At 37.2% G+C, this 23,354-nt stretch overlaps 1 protein-coding gene across 4 annotated transcripts in view; it reads right to left on the reverse strand.

The window, feature by feature from the left end:
* The window catches only part of DDAH1 (dimethylarginine dimethylaminohydrolase 1), a 139,117-nt gene that overhangs the window by 49,349 nt on the left and 66,414 nt on the right, over positions 1-23,354 (reverse strand). Inside the window, exon 2 of one of the 4 annotated variants that reach the window (XM_043575470.1) lies at positions 16,965-17,015. The exons of the other annotated variants lie outside the window; for them this stretch is intronic. Coding sequence (XP_043431405.1) covers positions 16,965-17,012 — 48 coding nt within the window. The 5' untranslated portion in view covers positions 17,013-17,015. The remainder of the gene's footprint in view (positions 1-16,964; positions 17,016-23,354) is intronic. 4 annotated transcript variants of the gene reach the window in all.

Consider the following 23,354-nt stretch of genomic DNA (forward strand, 5'->3'; position numbering starts at 1 on the left):
AGACAATTAATATCCATTGCATTTTTACCATTGATTTCTTGGAATTCTAAACTTATTGGTTTATCTTGTGATATGGACTTCTAAACTTATTGACTTATCTCAAGTGACAAGATCTAAAAATTAACCACAATATTTAGCATCTTGGTTCCCATACTTGTAAGATGAGGGGGTACAGGGTCAGCTTAAAAATGAAGTCATTTCCAGCTCTACATTTCAAAGAGTTGGAGTCTCAAAACAGTTTCTGGCATTCATAAATGTGACTTTAACTGTAATTTTATTTCCCTCCAAGATAGTTTACTGAAAACATTCCAGATGGTTATTCATGAATAATGTATTCTAGATTTTAACCAAATTCAATCAGAAGCAAGAAGCTGAGTATATGGATGGGGAGGAGGGCGGTGGGAAGACATGGGAAACCCAAAAGTAGATGAAAAAATCTGAGAAGGATGCAAACCCTCAGAGGCCAACAGAAGGATTCTGCTGCAGTGGGAAAAGCTGTATCTAAAAAACAAGGTGTGTGAGTATCAACACTAACTTATGATACTTCATGTTTTTTTGTTTTTTTGTTTCTTAGTAACCCAAGGTGCTAATTACCTGCCAACAACGATAATAATTACACATGTAGAGCGTCAATAATGCCTTTCTTATGAGAAAACACATATCAGGGCCTGCTTAGCTGCTAACCTCTGCACACTTTCTTATACTAACCATTTGGAGGATAGGAAACTTCAACTTTGGGTTCATCCCTACCAGGATCAACTGTCATCTAAAAAAGGAGGATCTAACAAGCTCCAGGCCAATCCTCTGAGGCTCAGCATTAAGTCATTCTTTATACCTTGTTCCACATTAGATTATAAACCCAGGTGTGACTTTGGTTCTTTTCCCTGGAGTCCTGTGGCAGTAACTTATCCCAATCTCTTCCTATGAGTAGGGACCTCGTCTGTGCTCTCTCTAAAGATCTGAGCCTTAAACTACAACCCTGCATTGTAGATGGCCTTTCCAGGTGTACCTACTACACATAGGTGGTACTGGTCACCTCTCTCTATCTCCTCAACATAGAATCAGTAACCCCAAGGGCTGAGGAATCTACCTCTTAATCACTCATAACTCTGGCCGTCTTTTACAATATTAATGCCACAGACTTATCATCATTAGTAATAAATAAAATTTATTAAGCTCTTTCTAAGTGCTAAGCATTGTACTAACTGATTTTACATGGATTATCTCATATTAATAATAACATATCCCTCCTAGTCTGAATCAGTCAAGGTAGTTTCATCCCTCTTGCCAGGGACTGGTACACATGACCTAATTTGGGCCACTGAGAGGAAGTCTGTTGACAGTTCCTGGAGGTACAGAAAGAAACATAATCTCACTTCTTCCTTTGGATACTGTCTGTCTGGATATGGTACATGGGACTGGTGCTAGTCTGAGAGCCCAACCATCATCAAGGATGACAGGACAGAAAGATGGAAAGAACCTGGGTCCTTGATGACATTATTGAGCTGATGAATCAACCAACTCTGGAGCACAGAAATTCTTGGCATATGAGATTCTTCATTTCCTTAATCAATTTGAATTGAGTTTCTGTTAGTTGCAGCTAAAAACAATTCATTTACTTATATAACAAACCTGACAAGCAATATCCAAAGAGTTCATAACAATAGTCTACATTACTAAAATTCATTAAGTTCTGATGTAGAAACAACTGTTAAATGGAGGGTTTTTCTTTCTCTAGAAATACACCTGACTTGCCATTCAATAAATTACACAATTATGTAAGGTGTTATCTTAACTGATAATAACTGCTATTGTGGCTGACAAGAATTTTGACTAAATGCCATTAGTGACACTAAGACCATCCTGTTTATAGAAGAAAGCAGATTGTAAATAATAACTTTTAAAGCCAAAAAGAAGTATTATACTGCCTCAATTCTTTAGATTAAGCATAATTGTTATAGCTCCATATGTCAGAGTGGGAAATTGATGTTCTGACACTCTCATCTCTGAACCAGTGCTCAGATCTGGAGGACATGTGAATGCAAAGGTTTGGCAGAAATGCAGAAGGAAAACTGATGGGGCCAGAGTACGCAGGAAAGATTAAAAACAGCTCTGAAGGGGCACCTAGGTGGCTCAGTTAGTTAAGCATCTGACTTGTGACCTCAGGATCATGAGTTCAAGCCCTGTGTTGGGCTCCACACTGGGCATGAAGCCTACTTAAAACAAAACAAAACAAAACAAAACAAAACAAAACAAAACAAAACAAAACAAAACAAAACAAAACAATGGGGATCCTGGGTAGCTCAGTCGATTGAGCGTCTGACTTCAATCCAGGTCATGGTCTCGTGGCTCACAAGTTTGAACCCCGCATTGGGCTCTGTGCTGACAGCTCAGAGCCTGGAGCCTGCTTCAGATTCTGTGTCTCCCTCTCTCTCTGCCCCTCCGCATGCTCTCTCTCTCTCAAAAATAAAAATAAAAACATTTATAAAAGAAGGAGGGGGGTACAAAATCTTAAAACAAAACATCTCTGAAGAAAACTGGGAACGAGTGCTCTCATTATCTGGAAAGTTATAGCTATTCAAAGGCCCCTCCCAGAAACTGGAAACCTGCACATACAAGAATGAAACTGGATTACTTTTAACACCATACACAAAAATAAAATCAAATGTATTAAAGGCCTAAACATGAGACCTGAAACCATATAAATCCTAGAAGAGAACACAGACAGTAATAACTTTGACATAAGCCATAGCAATATTTTTCTAGATAAGTCTTCTAAGTCAAGGGAAACAAAAGCAAAAACACACTATTGGGACTACACTAAAATAAAAAGCTTTTTCACATCAAAGGAAACCACAAACAAAACAAAAAGACAACCTACTGAATGGGAGAAGATATTTTCAAATGATATATCTGATAAGGGGTCAATATCCAAAATATATACAGAGTTTATACAACTCAACATCAAGGAACCAAATAATTCTATTAAAAAATGGGTACCATTGCAGCCACTCTGGAAAACAATATGGAGGTTCTTCAGAAAGTTAAAAATAGAGGTACCCTATGATCCAGCAATGGCACTACTAGGTGTTTACCCAAAGAATACAAAAATACTAACTCAAAGGGATACAGGGCTACACATAGCAATAGCCAAACTATGGAGAGAGCTCAAGTATCCATCGATTGATGAATGGATAAAGAAGATGTGGTATATATACAATGGAATATTAGCCATAAAAAATGAAATCTTGCCATTTGCAGCAACGTGGATGAAGCTAGAGAATATTATGCTAAACAAAGTCAGTCAGAGAAAGACAAAAATCATATGATTTCAATTGTATGTGGAATTTAAGAAACAAAAAAAATGAACAAAGGCAAAAAGAGAGCGAGAGAGAGAGAGAGAAGCAAACCAAGAAACAGACTCTTAACTATAGAGAACAAACTGATGGTTACCAGAGGGGAGTTGGTTTAAATAGGTGAAGGGGATTTAGGAGTGCACTTGTGAGGAGCATCAGAGGATGTATGGAAGTGTTGAGTCACTATATAGTACATTTGAAACTAACATTACACTGTATGTTAACTAACTGGAATTTAAATAAAAACTTAAATTAAAAAAAAAATTAAAAATGAGCAGAGGACCTGAATAGGTATTTTTCTAAAGAAGACATACAGATGGCCAACAGACACATGAAAAAATGCTCAACATCACTGATCATCAGAGATAGGCAAGTCAAAACCACAATGAGATATCACCTCACACCTGTTAGAATGGCTAAAATCAAGAAGACAAGAAACAAGTGTCGGTGAGGATGTGGAGGAAAAAGGAACCCTGTGCACTATTGGTGGGAATGTAAAAGGGTAAAGCCACTGTGGAAAACAGTATAGAGGTTCCTCAAAAAATTAAAAATAGAAATACCATATGATCCAATAATTCCACTAATGGATATTTACTCAGGGAAAATCACAGCACTAACTCAAAAAGATATATGCACATCTACATTTATTGCAGCATTATTTACAATAGCCTAGACATAGAAGCCACCTAAGTATCCATCAATAGATGAATGGATAAGGAAAATGTGGTATGCACGTGTGCGTGCACACACAAAATCAAACATGCCATAAAAAAGGATGAGACTGCACCATTTGAAACAGCATGGATGGACCTAGAGAGAATTATGCTAAGTGAAATAGGTCAGACTGAAAATGACGAATACTGTATGATTCCACTCACTCATAAACGAAACCTAAAAAATTGAATAAACAAAAAGCAGAATCAGAACTATAAATACAGAGAAAAAAATCGACGGTTGCCAGAGGTAAGGGAGGTGGCAGGATGGGGCAAAATGGATGAAAGGAAGATGGAGATACAGACCTTGAGTTATAGAATGAGTACGTCATGGGAATGAAAGGAAGAGTCAATGACACTAACAGGGACATAATGGGACAGATGGTAACTATACTTGTGGTGGACATAGCATAATGTATAAACTTGTCAAATGACTGAGTTGTACACCGGAAACTAATATAACATGTGTGTCAACTATGCTAAAAGAAAAAAAAAAAACCCAAAACTCAACACACACACACACACACACACACACACACACACACACAAAACAGAGGCCCCTTGATAAAGATGCCAACATGAGAGTTTCCCAGAAGAAGCCTGGAAGCAACATTTAACTTTTAAAATGAAAAACAAGGCAGAAGCTCCGCTGGTCTTGTCACTCTCCTGACATATAATGCACTAATTCAAGTGGCCCATTTCCTTGTTGACGATAATGTACTGAATGTCTAAGAGCCACTGACATTCTATCTGCAGAGAACAAACAGAAATATGATTTACCACCAAATACCAAATAAAAATAAGTGTCAGCTGCCAAAAGGTTTGCAAAATCTAGTATGTTAAAAACTAGGGAACTGACAAGGTTCTAAAATTTTAAAGGAATTTTCCCAAAAGTCAAGAACCATAAAAATTTGCTGTGCACACCATTCAAAATAAGCACCAGACATAGAGCTTGAAGGGCCCATAATTTCTTGTAAATTCAGAGAAGCTGCAAGCTGCCATTATAAAGGCAAACAGGGGTAAACCGTGACAAATATTTTGTATGTCCAGAACACAATACCTTGTAGGTATTAAGCTGCCTTAGAAGCCTTCCAAGAGACCCTTGGGCCCACGCCAACTGCAGGCCCTGGCTGGGTTACATATGCCTTCTGTGTGCTGCCATGTTTCCCAGGGCACTCTACTAACAAAAGATCTGGCCACAATAGACTCTCCATATGTTTAGTGAATGAGTAGCTGAAAAACTCTGCAAGTTACACATAATTTCTAGAAATGTTATAATAAACTTATGCTTCCTTTAAAAATATCCACTTTGTCTAGCTCAGGCATAATAGCAAGGTGAGGTGACCTCTTCTAGACAGCTCTTACAACATTTCAAGGGTAAGCAGATTCATCTTATTTCTAAAGACCCCCAAGTGAGAAAACCATCCTTGGTCTATTTGTCACAATAATCACTAACTGAACTGCCACTCTTCTCTTTACCTTCTCTAATAATTTCATTCATTTTTCTGGTCATTCAATAATATTGATTCAACATTTTTAACACATCTGGCACTATTCTAGGTCCTAGAAACACATCAGTGAAGAGAGAAGATGTTTGTGTATATTCTGGTGGGGATATGAAGAGATAGATCATAAATAATAAATAGGAAAAAATATTAAGTAGTAGTAGGTACTAGGCAGAGAATTCAGGGAATGTGATATACAGGCACACCCCTTTTTGTGGTAGTTTATTTTGCTTCACTTCTATTCCATTTTTTTATAAATTGAAGGCTTGTGGCAACCCTGCATCAAGCAAGTCTATCAGTGCTGTTTTACCAAGAACATTTGTTCATTTTGTGTCTCTGTGTCACATTTTTGTAATTCCTATAATACTTCAAAATTTTTCATAATTATTATATTTGTTACTGTAATCTATGATTAGTGATCTTTGATGTCACTACTGTAATTGTTTTGGGAAGCCATGAAACGCACCATATATGATGGTGAACTTAATAAATGTTCTGTGTGTTCTGACTGTTCCACTGACCAGCTGTTTCCCCATTTCTCTTCTTCTCCTCAGGCCTCCCTATTTCCTGAGATACAACAATACTGAAATCAGACCAATCAATAACTCTACAAGGGTCTCTAAGTGTTCAAGTGAAAGGCAGAATCACACATCTCACTTTAAATCGAAAGGTAGAAATGATTAAGCTTAGTGAGGAAGGCATGTCTAAAGCCAAGAGAGGCAGAAAGCTAGGCCTGTTGTACCACCCAGTTAGCCAAGTTGTGAATGCAAAGAAAAAGTTCTTGAAGGAAATTAAAAGTGTTACTCCAGTGAACACAAATGAAAGGAAAGCAAAACAGCCTTATTGTTGATATGGAGAGTTTCAGTGGTTTGGATGGAAGATCAAACCAGCCACAACATTCCCTTAAGCCAAAGCCTAATCCAGAGCAAGGCCCCAACTCTCTTCAATTCCCCGAAGGCTAGGAGAGGTGAGAAAGCTGGAGGAGGAAAGTCTGAAGCCAGCAGAGGTGGGTTCATGAGGTTTATGGAAAGAAGGCTTCCCCATAACATAAAAGTGCAAGATGAAGCAGCAAGTGCTGATGTAGAAGCTGCAGTAAGTTATCCAGAAGATCCAGCTAAGATAATTAATGAAGGTGGCTACACCAAACAACAGATTTTCAGTGCAGATGAAATAGCTTACTAGAAAAAGATGTCAGCTAGGACTTTCTTAGCTAGAGAAGTCAATGCCTGGCTTCAAAGCTTCAAAGCAGAGGCTGTCTTATTAGGGGCCAATGCAGCTGATGACTTGAAGTTGAAGCCAGTTACATGTACCATTCTGAAGATTTTAGGGCTCGTAAGAATTATGCTAAATATATTCTGCCCATGCTCTATAAATGGAACAATAAAGCCTGGATGATGGCACATCTGTTTAAGACATGACTTACTGAATATTTTAAACCCACTACTATGATCTACTGCTCAGAAAAAAAGACTCTTTTAAAAAAATTATTGCTTATTAACAATGCACCTGTTCACCCAGGAGCTCTGATGGAGATGGACAATGAGATTAATATGGTTTTCTTTTTTTTTCTTTTTCAAAAGTGAAGAAACATTTTTTAAAATTTTATTATTTTTTTAATATAACTTATTGTCAAATTGGTTAATATGGTTTTCATGCTTGCAAAACACAACATCCATTCTGCAGTTCATGGATCCACAAATAACTTTGACTTCCAAGTCTTATTATTTAAAAAATACATTTTGTAAGGCTACAGCTGCCAAAGATAGTGATCCCTCTGATGGGACCAAAATATATTTTCAAAATAGGTTTTCAAGATATATTGAAAACCTTCTGGAAAGGATTAACTACTTTAAATGCCATTAAGAACATTGTGATTCATGGAAAAAGGGTAAAAATACCAATATTAACAGGAATTTGGAAGATGCTGGTTTCAACTCTCATTGATAACTTTGAGGGGCTAAAGATTTCAGTAATGGTGGTGGATGTGGTAGAAATAGCAAGAGAACTAGAATTAGAAGTGGAGCCTGAAGATGTGACTGAATGGCTGCAATCTCATGACAAAACTTGTACAGATGAGGAGTTGTTTCTTATGGATGAGCAAAGAAAGTGGTTTCTTGAGATGGAATCTACTTCTGGTGAAGATACTGTGAAGATTGTTGAAATGACAACAGAGGATTTAGAATATTACATACACTTAGTTGATAAAGCAGACACAGGGTTTGAGAGGATAGATTCCAATTTTGAAAGTTCTACTGTCCATAAAATGCTATCAAACAGCATCACATGCTCAGAGAAATTGTTGGTGAAAGGAAGAGACGATCAATGCTGCAAACTTCATTTCTGTCTTATTTTGAGAAATTACCACAGCTATCCTAACCTTCAGCAACCATCACCCTGATCAGTCAGCAGCCTTCAACACGGAGGCAAGATCCTCCTCCAGCAAAAAGACTATGACCCACTGAAAGCACAGATGATGGCTAGCAGTTTTTTCTTAGCAATAATATATTTTTCAATTAAAGTATGCATATTTTTTACACATAATGGTATCACACACTTATTAGACTACAGTATAATATAAACATAACTTTTATATGCACTGGGAAACCAAAAAATTCAATTGGCTTACTGTATTGTGATGTGAAGCTGAACGTGCCACATCTCTGAAGTATGCCTGTAAAATGAATGGGCTAGATTGGGAGCTCAGGAATAGCCTTTCCGAACATGTGACATGTATGTGTCGACCAAGAGGACCAACACTGTTGCCATCAGGGAGAAGAATGTTCTAACAAGAGCCAGTGCAAGTCTTAAGATAGGAACAAGCTTAACTTGTTCAAGGAACAGAAAGATAGTCAGTATGGAGCTAAATGGATAGGACAAGTGTTATGAGATGAACTCTCTTCCCCCCACCCCCTGCCATTCATATGTTAAAGTCTTTACCCCCAGTATCTCAGAATGTGATTGTATCAAGGCCTTGAAAGAGGTAATTAAGTTAAAATGAGGCCTTTAGTGTGGGTCCTAATCCAATGACTGGTATCCTTATAAAAAGAGATTAGGAAGTATACAGGTACAAAGGTGACACTATGTAAAAACATAGGGAGAAGGTAGCTATCTGCAACTCAAAGAGAGAGTCCTCAGGAGAAACAACCTGGCCCATACCTTGATCTCAGATTTCTAGGCTCCAGAATTGTGAGAAAATAAATTTCTATTATTTAAGCCACCGGGTGGTACTTTGTTATGGCAACTCTAGAAAACTAATACAGCAAGGTGGTAGATAACACTGGGGATGTAGGCAGGGAACAGACCATACCAAACTTAGTAAACTAGCATAAAGGGTTAGAATTTTAAGTGTTATTAGAAGCCACTGGAAATTTGAAGGAGGAGAGTGGCATAATCTAATTTACAAAGATAATTCTGGCTAGCTGCTTTGTGGAAAATGTATTGGAAGGCAAGAATGGAAGCAGAGAATTTAGCTGAGAGGCATTTGTAGTAGTCTAAGCAAAATATAATGGTGGCTTGGACAAGGTGATGATAGTGGAGACAAAAAAAATGGGAAGAATTTGGAATGTGTTTTGAAGGAGAGGTGACAGGACTTGCTGATAGATTAGATATGGGAGTGAAGCAAAAAAAAAAAATCAAAAATTATTTAGATTTTTGTCTTGAGCAATTGGGTGGATGATGGTACTAATTTTTGATACAGTAAAGTCAGAGGAAAGGAACAAATCTAGGGAGAAAATATGAGTTCTGTTTTAGCTAAGTTGATTCTGAAATATCTTCCAGATACTCTAGATATGGAGAGATCAACACATTTGACTATATTAATCCAGACTTCTGGGAGGGTAGTCAGAACTGGAAGTAAGACATAAAAACAGTATTTTTCTTTCTTTTTTTTTTTTTTTGAATTTTATTTATTTATTTTTTTTGTCTTTTATTTTTTTTTATTATTATTTTTTTATGAAATTTATTGACAAATTGGTTTCCATACAACACCCAGTGCTCATCCCAAAAGGTGCCCTCCTCAATACCCATCACCCACCCTCTCCTCCCTCCCACCCCCCATTAAAAACAGTATTTAAACCAAAGGAAATTAGAACTATCTCAAACTATGTTCTGTAGGAAGTGATGTGAGAAATCTGGCCTTGACAATTCCTCTTAACAACTGTATTCCAAGAAACAGACTCTTGGAGATATTTTTGAGCCACTGCTGTTGCACAATATGGTGGCTGTTTGCAGCAACGGAAGGAATAATCCCCCTTTGGCAGGAAAAGACTATTTAATGCACATACATTATGACTGCACAGATACCACCAGGATAAAGGGTCTGGAACACATGTGGATTGAAATGAACTTTCTGGATGTAATGTATGTTAAGGCTTCAAGTGCTATACTTGTTAAACATCGGTATGTTTTTTGTTAGATTCAATTTTGTGGAAGCTATAAAACAACAGTGGTATAAGATTTCATTCTTTCAGAAACCATCAATTTTGGAATTGTGATCACTTTGAACAGGCGACAGGGTGAAGTTCATTAAGCAAATAGAGTTAGCAAGGCTATAGGAAGAACAACTTTCAAACACATTTTAGATCAATTAGTCCAAAATAATTCATACCAAAGCAACTATAGGACTAAATGGATGCTTGCTGTGCTAATTAAAATACTCTTATTCAATTATTCAAGTGATTTGTATCTGGTTTGATATAATTTAGAAACCATTAGTATATTCTAAATGACTGTTGTATGTGCTAAAAATGAATAAGGCTGAATACCTTTTAAGAGTATTGTACTTACTAATTTTTTACCAATTGAAACTAATTTTCTTCACAACTGGTACAAAGCTGGTGCTTTTTTAACTGTACCACATTGCCCAGTGTTTGAACACAATATTCAGGATGGTTTTTGGAATGCTGGGATGATTTTTTTTTTGGGAATACTGCTTTTCTTTTTTCCTTCCTAGTCCTAGACTATTTTATGTGTTTTGATTGAAGCCTTCATTAGCAATGGCTGTGACAGGCTCCAGTCATTGTTAGTAGAGGATATAGTAATTCATTCTGAGAAGTTGCCTTCTGATTCCTGGCTGGAGCATGGCAAGTGATTTTGTAAATATTCACCCTTTGTCATATGTTCAAACATTTGCTTCTCCTAGAGCTTATTTAAAATGTGTTACTGAAAAACCACCAGCTGAATATTTGTATGCTTATGAATATTAAGTAAAGGCTTATTTCCACCATAGTTGTACAAAATGGCTAGTTTCAAGAAATTGTTCTTGTTTTTGACAGCTGTCCAAATTTTAACATAGTGGTAACAAAAATAGTGAATAATTTTTCTTCTCTGTTATCAAATCTGGGCATCCTTGGCTGGACTGAGACTGGAACAGTTTGATAATATTTTCCTAATAGAAACATTCCAGTCAACGTTTTACCAAGGAAAACTAATTATTGTCTAGCTGGTGAGTTTTGCCTTTCCCAAATTGTTTTAGGGAAAAATATGGTAGAATTCTTATCCTTATGATTTCCTTTTTTTTTAAAGAAAAAGTTTATTTATGTTTCCAATTATCACTGAGTATTAACTAACTTTTAAATAAAACATTTATCTGAGGAATAGCTACTAGTCCCTTCTATAAGATGGAAGGCACTTTGTATCTGGTTTTGAGTAATTCTCAAAGTACAATAACCTTAATGCCATCTAGATTCTCTTCTTATGAGGCAGTGCATGATGAAATTAGATTCTCATAAATGTCATTACCCCTATTTATTGTCTTTTTCCTTGAACCAGGGCTGAGCTGGCTAAGTTCCATTGTCTCTCAACTAGATTTATTATGGATCAGACGCATTCCATTTCACAACAGGAATGTGCTTATTATAAAATGTACAAAGCTTATAGTCTAACAAAGCACACAATCTGTTGGCAAAAACCACTTTGTTCAATAGTGGGTATAGTTTGTAAAGTTTTCGAATGTATCTGAACTAAATTTAGTATCACATAAGTTGACACTCGGATCTTGAAGTAAATACCAAGTGAACACAGTAATGTTTATGCTAAACGCAAAGTTAAATGTATTTTAGTATTATGCAAATATACTCCTTAAGTATTTCTTGTTGACATTATATAGTTAGCCAGATTTTCTTGTTGCTTCAGCTTCTCTCAGATAGTACCTCAGGAACTCTGAAAAGTAGATTAACTCTTTCAGATCTTAAGAGCGTAATTTCACATACTGTGTCTTTAGTGACTAATGTCATTTAGAATTTGTGCAATGAACTGAATGAAGCATATCCTTATAAATACCCAGGGAGAAACGAAGAGATACTTCTAAGAATAAGAACATGGATAAATTTAGCAGTTAGAAGACTATGCAAAAAACTAGATTGCAACATTTTTTTTATAAGTATGATTGTTAACAAAGGCTAAAAGGAAATATGCAAAAATGATTTAGGGCCCTGCTTGGTCAGTGGATAATGATTGTTGTCACTGGTGGAAAAAGCTGAATGCCTAAAACTCTGTCTACCTATCTACAACTGTAGTAATCACTGCCGAGGCAGATGCCAAGGCAGATCTATGCATAGAGGACATGGCTTGTCAATGCATGCTTTCTACTATTCTAAACATTCAAGTACTAATGTGACTCTGGGTAAGGAAGAGCAAACCACTTGTAGCCACATTTCAGAAGTCTTTTTTGCCTGAGTTACCAACCCCTAGTTCACTGGTGGTTTGCTCCATTCAGCCTCTCACTGTGGGGCTACCTTGCTTGGTATACCAAGCTATCTATACCTCTGGACTGGACTTGAAACAGCCCCAGCCTAGCTTTAGCTCCTACATTTCTAGTCCATGAAAACACTTCCACAAACTCTGGCAGTGTATCTGTGCCCAACAAAGCAGCAATTTCTTGGCTCCGTATCTAAGCCGTTAGTTACTGAGTTTCTTGCTCTTCAGATCTCCTAGACCAGTGCCCAGGGCATTTCCCAAATACAGGGAATATCTATCAACTCTGAGTGGTCTCTGTAAAACCCACTCTCCCTACGGGGCGCCTGGGTGGCGCAGTCGGTTAAGCGTCCGACTTCAGCCAGGTCACGATCTCGCGGTCCGGGAGTTCGAGCCCCGCGTCAGGCTCTGGGCTGATGGCTCGGAGCCTGGAGCCTGTTTCCGATTCTGTGTCTCCCTCTCTCTCTGCCCTTCCCCCACTCATGCTCTGTCTCTCTCTGTCCCAAAAATAAATAAACGTTGAAAAAAAAAATTAAAAAAAAAAAAAACCCACTCTCCCTAGACTCAAGATGAAAAAGGTAGTACATCCCATCCCACACATTCTATGCAGAAAAAATTAGAAATTACAGATCAGTAAAAATAAAACCATTAAAAATTCTTGTAATCCCAACACCATGTATAGATACCACTACTAATAATCTGTCACATAAACTTCCAAAATTTCCTATCGGAAATTGTTAAGGAAATTGGTTTTTTCCTCATGCTATTATAAAATTACACTAGAAGAACCCACATGCCACATTTAAATAAAATATGGGGCACTGTTATAAGGTAGTTTAAAAATGAACTCACACTTCAAGTTGAGATTGCTTTAAAATGGACTTCCTGAAAAATTATCTTCGGAAAACAGACTTTTGTTGTAAGGTAGCTCCAGATACAAATAGTAAAGCTCCCTGTATTGAATTTCAGATTATTTCAATACTTTTATCCCTAAGCAAAGAATCAGATTTTTACAGTGGTAACAGAAATTGAGAATAACTTTAGGACCAATTAGGATATGTGTTAAAATTTGAGGGTACAAATCCATGTCACAATTCACAGAGGTTTTCTTCTTTAAATACACATGAATCAGACAGGAGAAGGAAACAAACATAGAAATATTTAGCTGCCCCAAAATAATTTGTTCTGAGACAGTAGTAAAGATTTTCTTCTGTGATGACATGAAGTTTAAGTCTTGAACCAATTGCTGGGAAAGTAACTTTACAATTGCAAAATAATTAATTATTAAATGTTGGACAGAAAGAGGTCCTCTGTTCTTTGTGGATATGCAGAGCAGACCTCTGAATGCACCTAGTGAACCCAGGTCCTCAGTATGTTGAAGACACCTGATATCCCATAACACCCAGCGAGGCTGCCAACTCCTTGTCCACACTGACTACATGCCATGTAACCCATTTTATGACTCAAAAGGATTTAAAATTCATGAAGCTTGTTGAAAGCTCAACTGTCACATTTGACTCATTCCAAAGTGTATGGGAAAAAGAGCAGAGCAGACATTTCAACTGAGGCTATTATTATGCTTGAATAACCATATTCCATTAAATTGCTAATAAACCTACTAGAAGATGTTGATCACATCAACCATACAGTTGCATTCCTTTCCTTTATACTAACTTGCTCAATTTTGTTTTATGCAGTATTACTCTTTCTGTGCCCTTTATTCCAAGGTTGCCCAGAATTCAAAGCACTTATTCAGTAAGTTTGTAATCCAGTTTAGTGTGCTATTAACAGAATTCTTTAGAGAAGATCATGGAAAAAGAAAAACTTATTTTTGGGTCAGTGACCAGTTTTAAAGGAAACACATACTAAACCAGTTTAAAGGAAAAGGTCAGGATCCATGAGGTATTAAGGAAAGAAGAAAAAGAAAAAACATTCATTTCCACAATTTTCCGACATTCCTTAAAAATAAAAACAAGCCTTAGTATGGAATGGCAAGGTCCTGGCTCCCCTATACTGTGGGGAACAATACTGCCATTCATAGGAAGTTAGAAAGCAAGGGTTTTTCCTCAACACCAGGGAAGTTTTGGCTTCCCTTCTCTTTATTTATTCTGAGGTTCAAAATTGAACCCTATAAATCTTGAGTTAGTCTCTCAGAACAAATAATAATATGAAATGTATTAAATGCTTTAAAGTTTGCTTTTTACTAGCATAACTCATTAACTCTCTCTGCATTACAAATGGGATATTAAGCCACTGTGGTGTTAGTGTTAAATACTGAAAATATATGAAGCTGAATATATATCCCGTAGAACTAGGCATTTTTAAAGAACTAATACACTATGTGTACTATCTGATGACTGAGTTAAATAGTTTATCCCTCATTTAAAGACTGATTGAAAATCTATGATGGAAAAAAAAAAATCAAAGTTAAGGGAACAAATGTTTTAATTTAAAAACTCTTACATTAAACAGGAAACAATTTATATCCTGTAGTATTTTTTTTTTCTATTCAGTATATCCATCTAAGAGCCTTAGAAGAAAGGATGGGTATCTCCAATTTCTTTCCATAGGGCAACTGGCCAGTAACAGAATGTTTTTGTTTTTTGTTTTCCTCACTAGTAAAGTCAAGCTGAATAAAAGTAAACTTTACTTTCTGGATTATTTTATGATTATGATAGTATTTGTATCTATCTTTTTAGGTTGACTAAGATTAGGTGTAGTGAAAGAGTTTTTCCTCCAGCTTCCTCTCTGAAACACATAAAAACAACTCTACATCATGCACAAAACTATGGTAGAGAGTAAGTAAATGTTAAAGCAGCAATAATATCATTCAGCAAAAATAAAGATGAGTAACAGCCCGATATAAAAAGCTGTGAAATTACAGTAATTTCACAACCCATCAGAAACAGCAAAATACACATACCATTACTTTAATAAATATTTATTGATCACCTAATAGATCACCTAATAGATGTCAAAGCTAGATGCAGATATATGTGTGATAAATTTCTGAACTGGAGAATTAAATGGAAAGAAACTAGCACATCATATAACTTATAGAATCATGGACTATTAAAATCAGAAGAGGTCTTAGCAGTCATACAGATCAAGGGACCAAGTTCCATTAGGTTTAATTAACTTTTCTCAGTCATAGGGGCAAAAGCAGGACTTAGGACCCAAGGCCCATGTTTACACTATAACAAGATTCCTGACTCAGTAAAAATTTTTTAAGACAAAAAGTCAATGTTAAGACTACTAATGTAAAATAGTTTCTACTTAAACAGTTTGAAAATAATTAATACATAATTAATTATATATACATATAAATTTAAATTGTCTTCTTAGACTCAAGTACAATTACCAGACTTCATTTATAAAGTTTTCATATTAGCTGGAATTTCACTTTTTGTGGCATGAAAGGAGGAAGCATCTGTCATCTGACAAAACCAAGATTACAGAATACATGTGGCTTGGCATCGGAAGACAAGAGTGGGGACCATAGCCCTCTGTGACATTATCCAGGTGGGCACATTTTTACAAGTTTCCAAACAATGCACAGTTAGTGGCCCAGGTATTTTTCAACTGATAAGAAAAAATTTTAAATCATAGCTATTTACAGTGTCTGCCAGATTTTCCCTAAACGGTTCTTTCCCAAAGCAAAACATAACTCCCTCCTCGCCAACATACATACATGATACATACACACCCATGTACAATAAGACCTTTGAGTAATCTGAGAATTGAATATCTGGCTTCCCAAATAAGTTAACAACCTCTCTTCCTCTTATTAATATTTGAAGCCTACTCACATGAAAAACTGGAAAATATGTAGTATAAACTGTGATACAGTTTTTGTATTTGATTTCTTATTCTGATAGCCGAACATTTTGAAAATGTATCTAAAGTGAATACTAAACATGTGTCATATGAAGAAAGTTTTCAGCATGAATATGAGATAATAAAGTAATTTAGGCTGATTTTTACAGGTGACTTAACTGGACTTCATCCTATTATTTCAGCCATATTTTGCATATTGTAATTTAAAAAGGACATAAGTGAAAAATGATTTTGTTCAATACATATGGGTAGGTATCAGATTTTGAAAACCAGAAAGGGTTAAAGAAAATAAGGGTGAAGAAAACCTCCTCTATTAAAAGGTAAAATGATAGGGGAGGTATAAGCTATTAAGAGGGAGTTCTTTGGTATTTTTTCCTTATAGCTCCTCCTTCATAAACTTTCCCCTGTGTATGCCACATGCAAATCTTAACTTTGTTTATGTGCTTAGCATGTTTCTATTAATAAAAATTTCTAGTAACCTAATGGGAAGAGGATTGCATTCTGCTCTAGAAGGCTTATCTAAAAACAGCAAATTAATACCCTGTCTATGGAGACTGAGACCCTTTTTAACAAGTGAAAATCCTGGCAAATTAAAAACCCTATTCTTGCAGATGAAGTAAGCGTCCAGACAGCTATTTTGTGACATCACTAAGCCAAGCATAACAGGAGAAGACTCCATACATTTACCAGAAACTCTGCAGAAAATTCACAGTGACAGGTAAATAGAAAAGCCACTAGAACAATGCACACTTGAAATTCTAAATTAAAAAAAAAAATCTCCAGAGGCAAATTTCAAAAAGCTTTTTACCTTTACCATGTTTAAATTTCTAATGTGCTTTAAATGCAAAAATATGACTTACGGACACACAGGTACTCAAAAATGCGATGAACACCATTGACTGCTCCATTATCTGTGAATAAATTATTTCCATTATGGTTTATCTGTGACAAATTTTACTTTCAGCCTCAACACAATCACACAATGGTAAGAGCTCTAAGAGGCCTTACAGAGAATTACCTAATCCCTCATTTTCACACATGAACTGAGGGTCTGGCTGAATCCCTTGTTCAAAGTCACCAGCTAGTTAAATGTTCAGAGCTGTATCTCTTGTCATCCACAGCAGTGGGAAGTGCCCTTTCTTCATGCCCTTTGTACCATCCTCCCACCAACAGTGGCCAAAGTAGCTACATTCAAAGATGGTGCCTTTCTAAGTATTCCTGGATGACTTTATACTCAAGCTTTCTAACAAATCCATGAAGTATGCACTATTTTCACCACTGTTCTCCACAAAAGGAAACTGAGGCACTGAAAGCTTAAGTAACTTTTCCAAGAGTCTGCCTCCAGAGCCACAGCACACCCTCACTCTTAACCATTACAATACTGTTGACTTCTTTTTCTGGAGGGCATCTTTGTACTCAGTGTTCAGTGTGCTTTAAACTGAACTCATCTTTTTCTCAAACCTGCTGACATCCTTACTTTTGAACGCAGTTAATATCATCCTTGTCCTCCTAGTCATCAAGCCTGTAACCTTGGAGTCATCTCTGACTCCTCCCTAATTCCTTACCCTTCTTCACATTTGTACCATTGGAATGGCTCTTGAACCCAAAACACGGCAATTTCCTAAATATGGCCTCATTCCCTGTTGTCTGAACAAAGCCTCCTAACTGGTCTCCTCCTAATGGCCTTCCTTTCTTCAAGTTATCATATTCATGGTAGCCAGAGCAAGCCTCCTGAAATAACAGAAATCACATTGGTTTAAAAACCTAAGCCTGGGGGCACCTGGCTGGCTCATGGAGCATGAGACTCTTTCTTAATCTGGGGGTCATGAATCCAGGCCCTGTGCTGGGTGTAGAGCTCACATAAAAAACAAAATAACCTGGGGCACCTGGGTGGCTCAGTCGGTTAAGCGTTCGTCTTCAGCTCAGGTCCTGATCTCACAGTTTGTGAGTTTGAGCCCCAAGTTGGGCTCTGTGCTGACAGCTCAGAGCCTGGAGTCTACTTCCAATTCTGTCTCTCCCTCTCTCTCTCTGCCCCTCCCCCTGGTAGTCTGCCTCTCTCTCTCTCACTCAAAAATAAATAAACATTAAAAAAAATTTTTAAAAACCCACAAAATAACCCAAGAAAACCTAAGCTTACCTAACATTCACACTGGAAATTTTCTTCTAAATGTATAAATGCCCCCCCCACCACCATAAATTATCCTTTGAAATCTTATTCAGTTGTATGAGGTTGATATTATTTTCCCTATTTCAGAGATGATCAATCAGGTCCCATGACATTAAATAATATGCCAGTAGACAATTTTAAAAACTACAAATTGTTATATATAAATGATTTTATTTTCCTATAATTGAACACATTTTCTAGAGACAGAAAACAATTCAGATACATGTAGTCAAATCCAGTAACTTCTTAATCATTTAAAATTCAAACTAAGTTAAATTTAGGTCTTTCCTTTTCTTCTCCACCTTTTTCTTTTTTCAAAGTTTATTTATTTGGGAGAGAGAAAGAGCATGGGAGGGGCAGAGAGAGAAAGAGAGAGAGAGAGAGAGAGAGAGAGAGAATCCCAAGAAGGCTCTGCAATGCCAGCACAGAGTCAGATGTGGGGATCAAGCTTACAAACTATGAAATCATGACCTGAGCCGAGATCAAAAGTCGGACGCTTAACTGACTGAGCCACTAGGGCACCCTGCCACCTTTCTTTCTAGGCAACATTCACACTGAGCATTTATAGAGAGTCTTGTGCTGGAATATTCCAGGATATACAATCATGTCACCATGGTCCTAGATTCTTGATCACTGGCACTGTCATAGCTGAAATGGTCATATTCCCACTGGTCACTGGTTACATTGTCCATGTTGACTTCTCTGGCCATTTATTCCAATCTTCATCATAAGATCCCTTTGCACTACTGACTCTCTCCTTTGTCTGTCTGTCTCTCTCATTCATATACATATTTTGAGATCTCTCTACGCTGGCTGATATGAATATGAACTATTCCCATGTATTGTGAGTTCCAGGAATTTTTTGGTCTATTTTCTAGTGTTTCTCTCTCCAGTGTTAAGTAGTTGCCCTTAAGTATGCATAGATTAATAAATTTGCAGCCCAAGACTGAAGGAACAATTCTGCAGATGTCTAGAATGCTCTCTTCATGAAGCTCCCTCACCCCCAGTACTTCGTCCTGAAAATTCTACCATCTTGATCTCCCCATACTCTGATCTTTGTCCTGTGGACTCAGCAAGATCCCTGGGCTCTGTTCTGTTCCCCCTCTCTCTGGAAACTGACTCCAGACAGTGACCTGGGGCAACCGGACATCTCACTTCATTTGTTTCCATCCCTTTAAGGATCACAGTCCTATACTTCTTCTTGTACATTGTCTGAAAACTAGTGTTTCACATAATTGGTCCAGTTTTCTAACTGTTTACAGCAAAAGAGAAATTCCTGGAGGCTTTACTGGCTAGAAGTAAAAGGCTCAAGCCCAGACACTAAAACATTGTAACTTTACTTACCTGAACCTATGTGACAACATTCTGTAATTTCTCCTAACTCAAGTGATTGTTTTTTCTCATTAAAACAGTGAGGACCAACATCCTCCCCTTTAACAAATAAATGGATGGTCTAGAAAATACTTCTGTAAGAACAAGTATAATGATTCTTGATGATTTTGGTGACAATGGCATGAAAGGGAACAGACTATTAAGTGTGATAAAACTCCTTTAGGATTTATTTAAATGTTATTTAAAATGCTATGCTCTGGGGGGCACCTGGATGGCACAGTTGGCTAAGTGGCCAACTCTTGATCTCAGCTAAGGTCATGAACTCACGGTTCATGAGTTTGAGACCTGCAATGGGCTCTGTACTGATGGCCTGGAGCCTGCTTGGGATTCTGTCTCTCCTTTCCTCTGCCCCTCCCCTGCTTGTGTGTGCTTTCTCTCTCACTCTCTCTCTCTCTCTCTCTCAGAATAAATAAACTTAAAAAAATTTTTTTTAAGTGCTATGCTTTGATATAGCTATTAACTCTAATAGAGCTTGGAAACTAATTAAGAAGGCCATTTGAAACTATGCAGCAGTGTGTTTCTGGAGTGTGTTTAGGAGATGAACCTGTAGCAAAATGATTAATAAGAAAATGTAACCATTATATTAAAATTTACAGAGACCCAGAAACACAATTCATAACTGCTGTGATTCTTCTCCTCTGCAATATCTATTTGAGCTCCTATATAAGAGAGCCATGGTAGGCCAGCGTACCTTTACTGAAGGAGTCAAAACCATCAGCACAGAGCAAAGCAGCTGAAAACATCGAACCACAGCTATACCCAGGGAGCTTTTCTAACCTGAAGCAAACAAAAATTCAGAATGGCTTGGGAAAAAACATAAAATTCAGGCCTGGAGAAGGAAACCAGGATCCTCTTAGAAGAAAATAAGTAGTAAATAGGTATTAAATATAATTTCAATGATGGGTGTTCCTTAATAATTTGCTTTTAGGAGGACTATCTCATTTTAAAAACCACTTTATGAGAGTATTATCAAGTTGGAAAATGGGTCATTCTCTTCTCCAGATCACTTTGCCCTGGGAAACTCCTATGTATGGACTGCAAGGCTTTACCTGATGGCAGTTTAGCCAGCAGTCAGGCTAACCTCTCAAGAAGGTGGGCCAGTAGAGTAACTGAGTCCATGGACGCTGGAATCAGGCACTTATTAGGTCGGTTACCCTGAGACAATCCTCAACCTCTCCAAATCTTGGTTCCTTGACCTTGAGCTATTACTCTATCTGTCCAACTTTTGGGTCCTTGTTTTTAAAGTGGAGATTATAACTGTCTCCTAGGGTTGCGGGGATGATAAAGTGAAATAATGCATGTAAAAGCTTCAGCACAAAGCCTGGCACACAGCAAACAATTTTAGGTATTGTTACTGTGGCTACTATTGTTAAGAAAAAAAAACCCAAACTGCTTCTTGAACATTAGCTCTGTAAATACAAGTTATATAGACAGTAAATGTCATAAACTATGAGACTATGGAAATAATCTGCATGGTTTGAATGAAAAGTAATTACATAATTTTAACCTATCTTTACTGTTTCCCCTAAGAAGTAAAGTTGGAGGCACAGTGGGAGGGAACAATATATTTAATTTGTCTCACTTCCCCCCTCCCTTATTCCATTTCTAAATGTGTTGTCCAGAATCATTAGATCCCTTAGTAAACTATAAAATTACATTTTATATTAAAATTCATAGAAATTTCATTATAAGAATCCATAGGCAACTCCTCTTTAGCTTAGCTGGATGTAGCATTCAGGAAAGTCCTGGTATATACTACCACTCTAAGACCATCAATGGCTCTCTGAAAAAATGACAAAAAAGAAAAAAAGCATGACCTTCACTGTGCTCCTGATGAAGCTATTTTTATCTGCTTTTAATGTGGAATATTTGGTCTCCTGACTGATAGATGGCTTCTTTGTTAAGGTCCCACTGGTCCAAGTTTCACTAAAAGGAATAGAAATAGATAACCCCTGGGAAGTTGTACAGCAAAATGCTTAGGTTCACTAGCTTTGGAATTGAACAACTCCATTCAAATCCTTGTTCTGATAGTTGCTAGTTGACTGGGCAAGTTACTTATATTCTGACCCTCAGTTTCCTCATTTGTAAAATGGACATTAAAAGTTGTTTGTACCTGACAGGGTTTTTGTGATGAAGAAAATGGTATATATAAAGCACTTAGCATGGTGCCCTACCCACAGTAAATGTTATTTACTGAATATTAATTACTCACTCTGTATTAAATTCTAGTCTTGGAATCCATAAGATCCGTACAAAAAACTCAGGACACTGACTATGTGCCACTTCCATCACTACTGATGGATTCATCCACTGAATAGATGTGTGCTGAGTGACAGATGCCATGAGGCCCTGTGCTCAATGTTTTAGTTACTCAGTTGAAATCCTTTTGTCATGAGGGGCTTTACCAGAAACTGTGAGGGCAGCATCTCTGCTCTCATGTTGGTGGCTACATCACTGTGGGACCTGGTGCAAGTCTACCACACTGGAGATGCCAACAAGTTAGTTGTTTTTTGTTTGTTTGTTTTAAATGAATATATACATAAGGGATGAATGAACTGAATGACAGGATACAAGAATGATTAAGATGAACTCTTTGACCTCAGAGAACTCACATTCTAGCTAAAGTTGGAATTAGCCCTCCAAAAGGAAAATGAAAGCGGGGAGGGCCTAAGGAGGATATTTCAGGTAGCAGGATCACCAGGAGTAAAATACCTAAAATTTCTATTACAGTTATGCTAATATAATTCAGCAGTAATGGCAAAAGAATGTGTAACCGAACTTGACATTTCTAGACCTTTTAACTTCCAACAACAACAACAACAACAACAACAACAACCCCAAGAAATATCTTTATTACTTACCATAGAGAAAAGAAACTCTGGCCAACTTTACATCTGAAGTCAAAGGACAGAAAAGAATATACTGTCACATACTTTTCTAGGTCTGGTCAAGCCTAATCCTACCTTAGTGTCCTTGCCTTATTTGCAAGCAGTGAGGGGTATCAATTACTACCCCATCCTCTTCTCCACACTATGGCTAATTAGGAAGAAACAAAAGGAAATGGGGATCAGATATGAACTTTATACGGGGTCCCCTGGTAAGAATCTAACTGTAGAACTGGCAAGGTCTCCTGCTTTCCAATCAGAACTGAGAACAACTTGATCCATGAGCTGGGCCAATGTCATTTTAAAACCCAATGCACCAATATTCACCTCACCCACCTGTCCCAAGACATTCCACAAGGAAAGAGGAAACACAGGGGCATGCTTTGCTGAGCAAAGAGAGAAAGGTAGAATCTGCTTCCTACTTTGAGTAAAGTGACCTGCAAATCCACTAAAAAATGTGGCTGACCAACAACAGGATTAGCAACTTGCTGACAAGGATCAGAGGACCAGAATGGTTCAGTGCAATGGGCTCCTTTCAGGAAACACGAGGAAAAGAAATAAAGAGTTCCTGAATTTTGTACTCCACGTGCAACTTTTTACTTAGGAAAGAGAGGATGCTATTTGGATGAAATAGATTCTTGTTCTTGTGCTATAGACAGCAGAAAGCCAAGCTTCCTGATTTGGTTTATTTTACCTCTCACTAGGAATGGCCTGATAAGACAAGCTTATAACCTATAATTACCAAAACAGAAAAAAAAAAAAAAAAAACGACTCAAATATTTGTAACTCAAATATCCTAAATCCAA

This window comes from Prionailurus bengalensis, chromosome C1 (assembly GCF_016509475.1).
Source record: "Prionailurus bengalensis isolate Pbe53 chromosome C1, Fcat_Pben_1.1_paternal_pri, whole genome shotgun sequence".
NCBI classification, from domain to species: domain Eukaryota; kingdom Metazoa; phylum Chordata; class Mammalia; order Carnivora; family Felidae; genus Prionailurus; species Prionailurus bengalensis.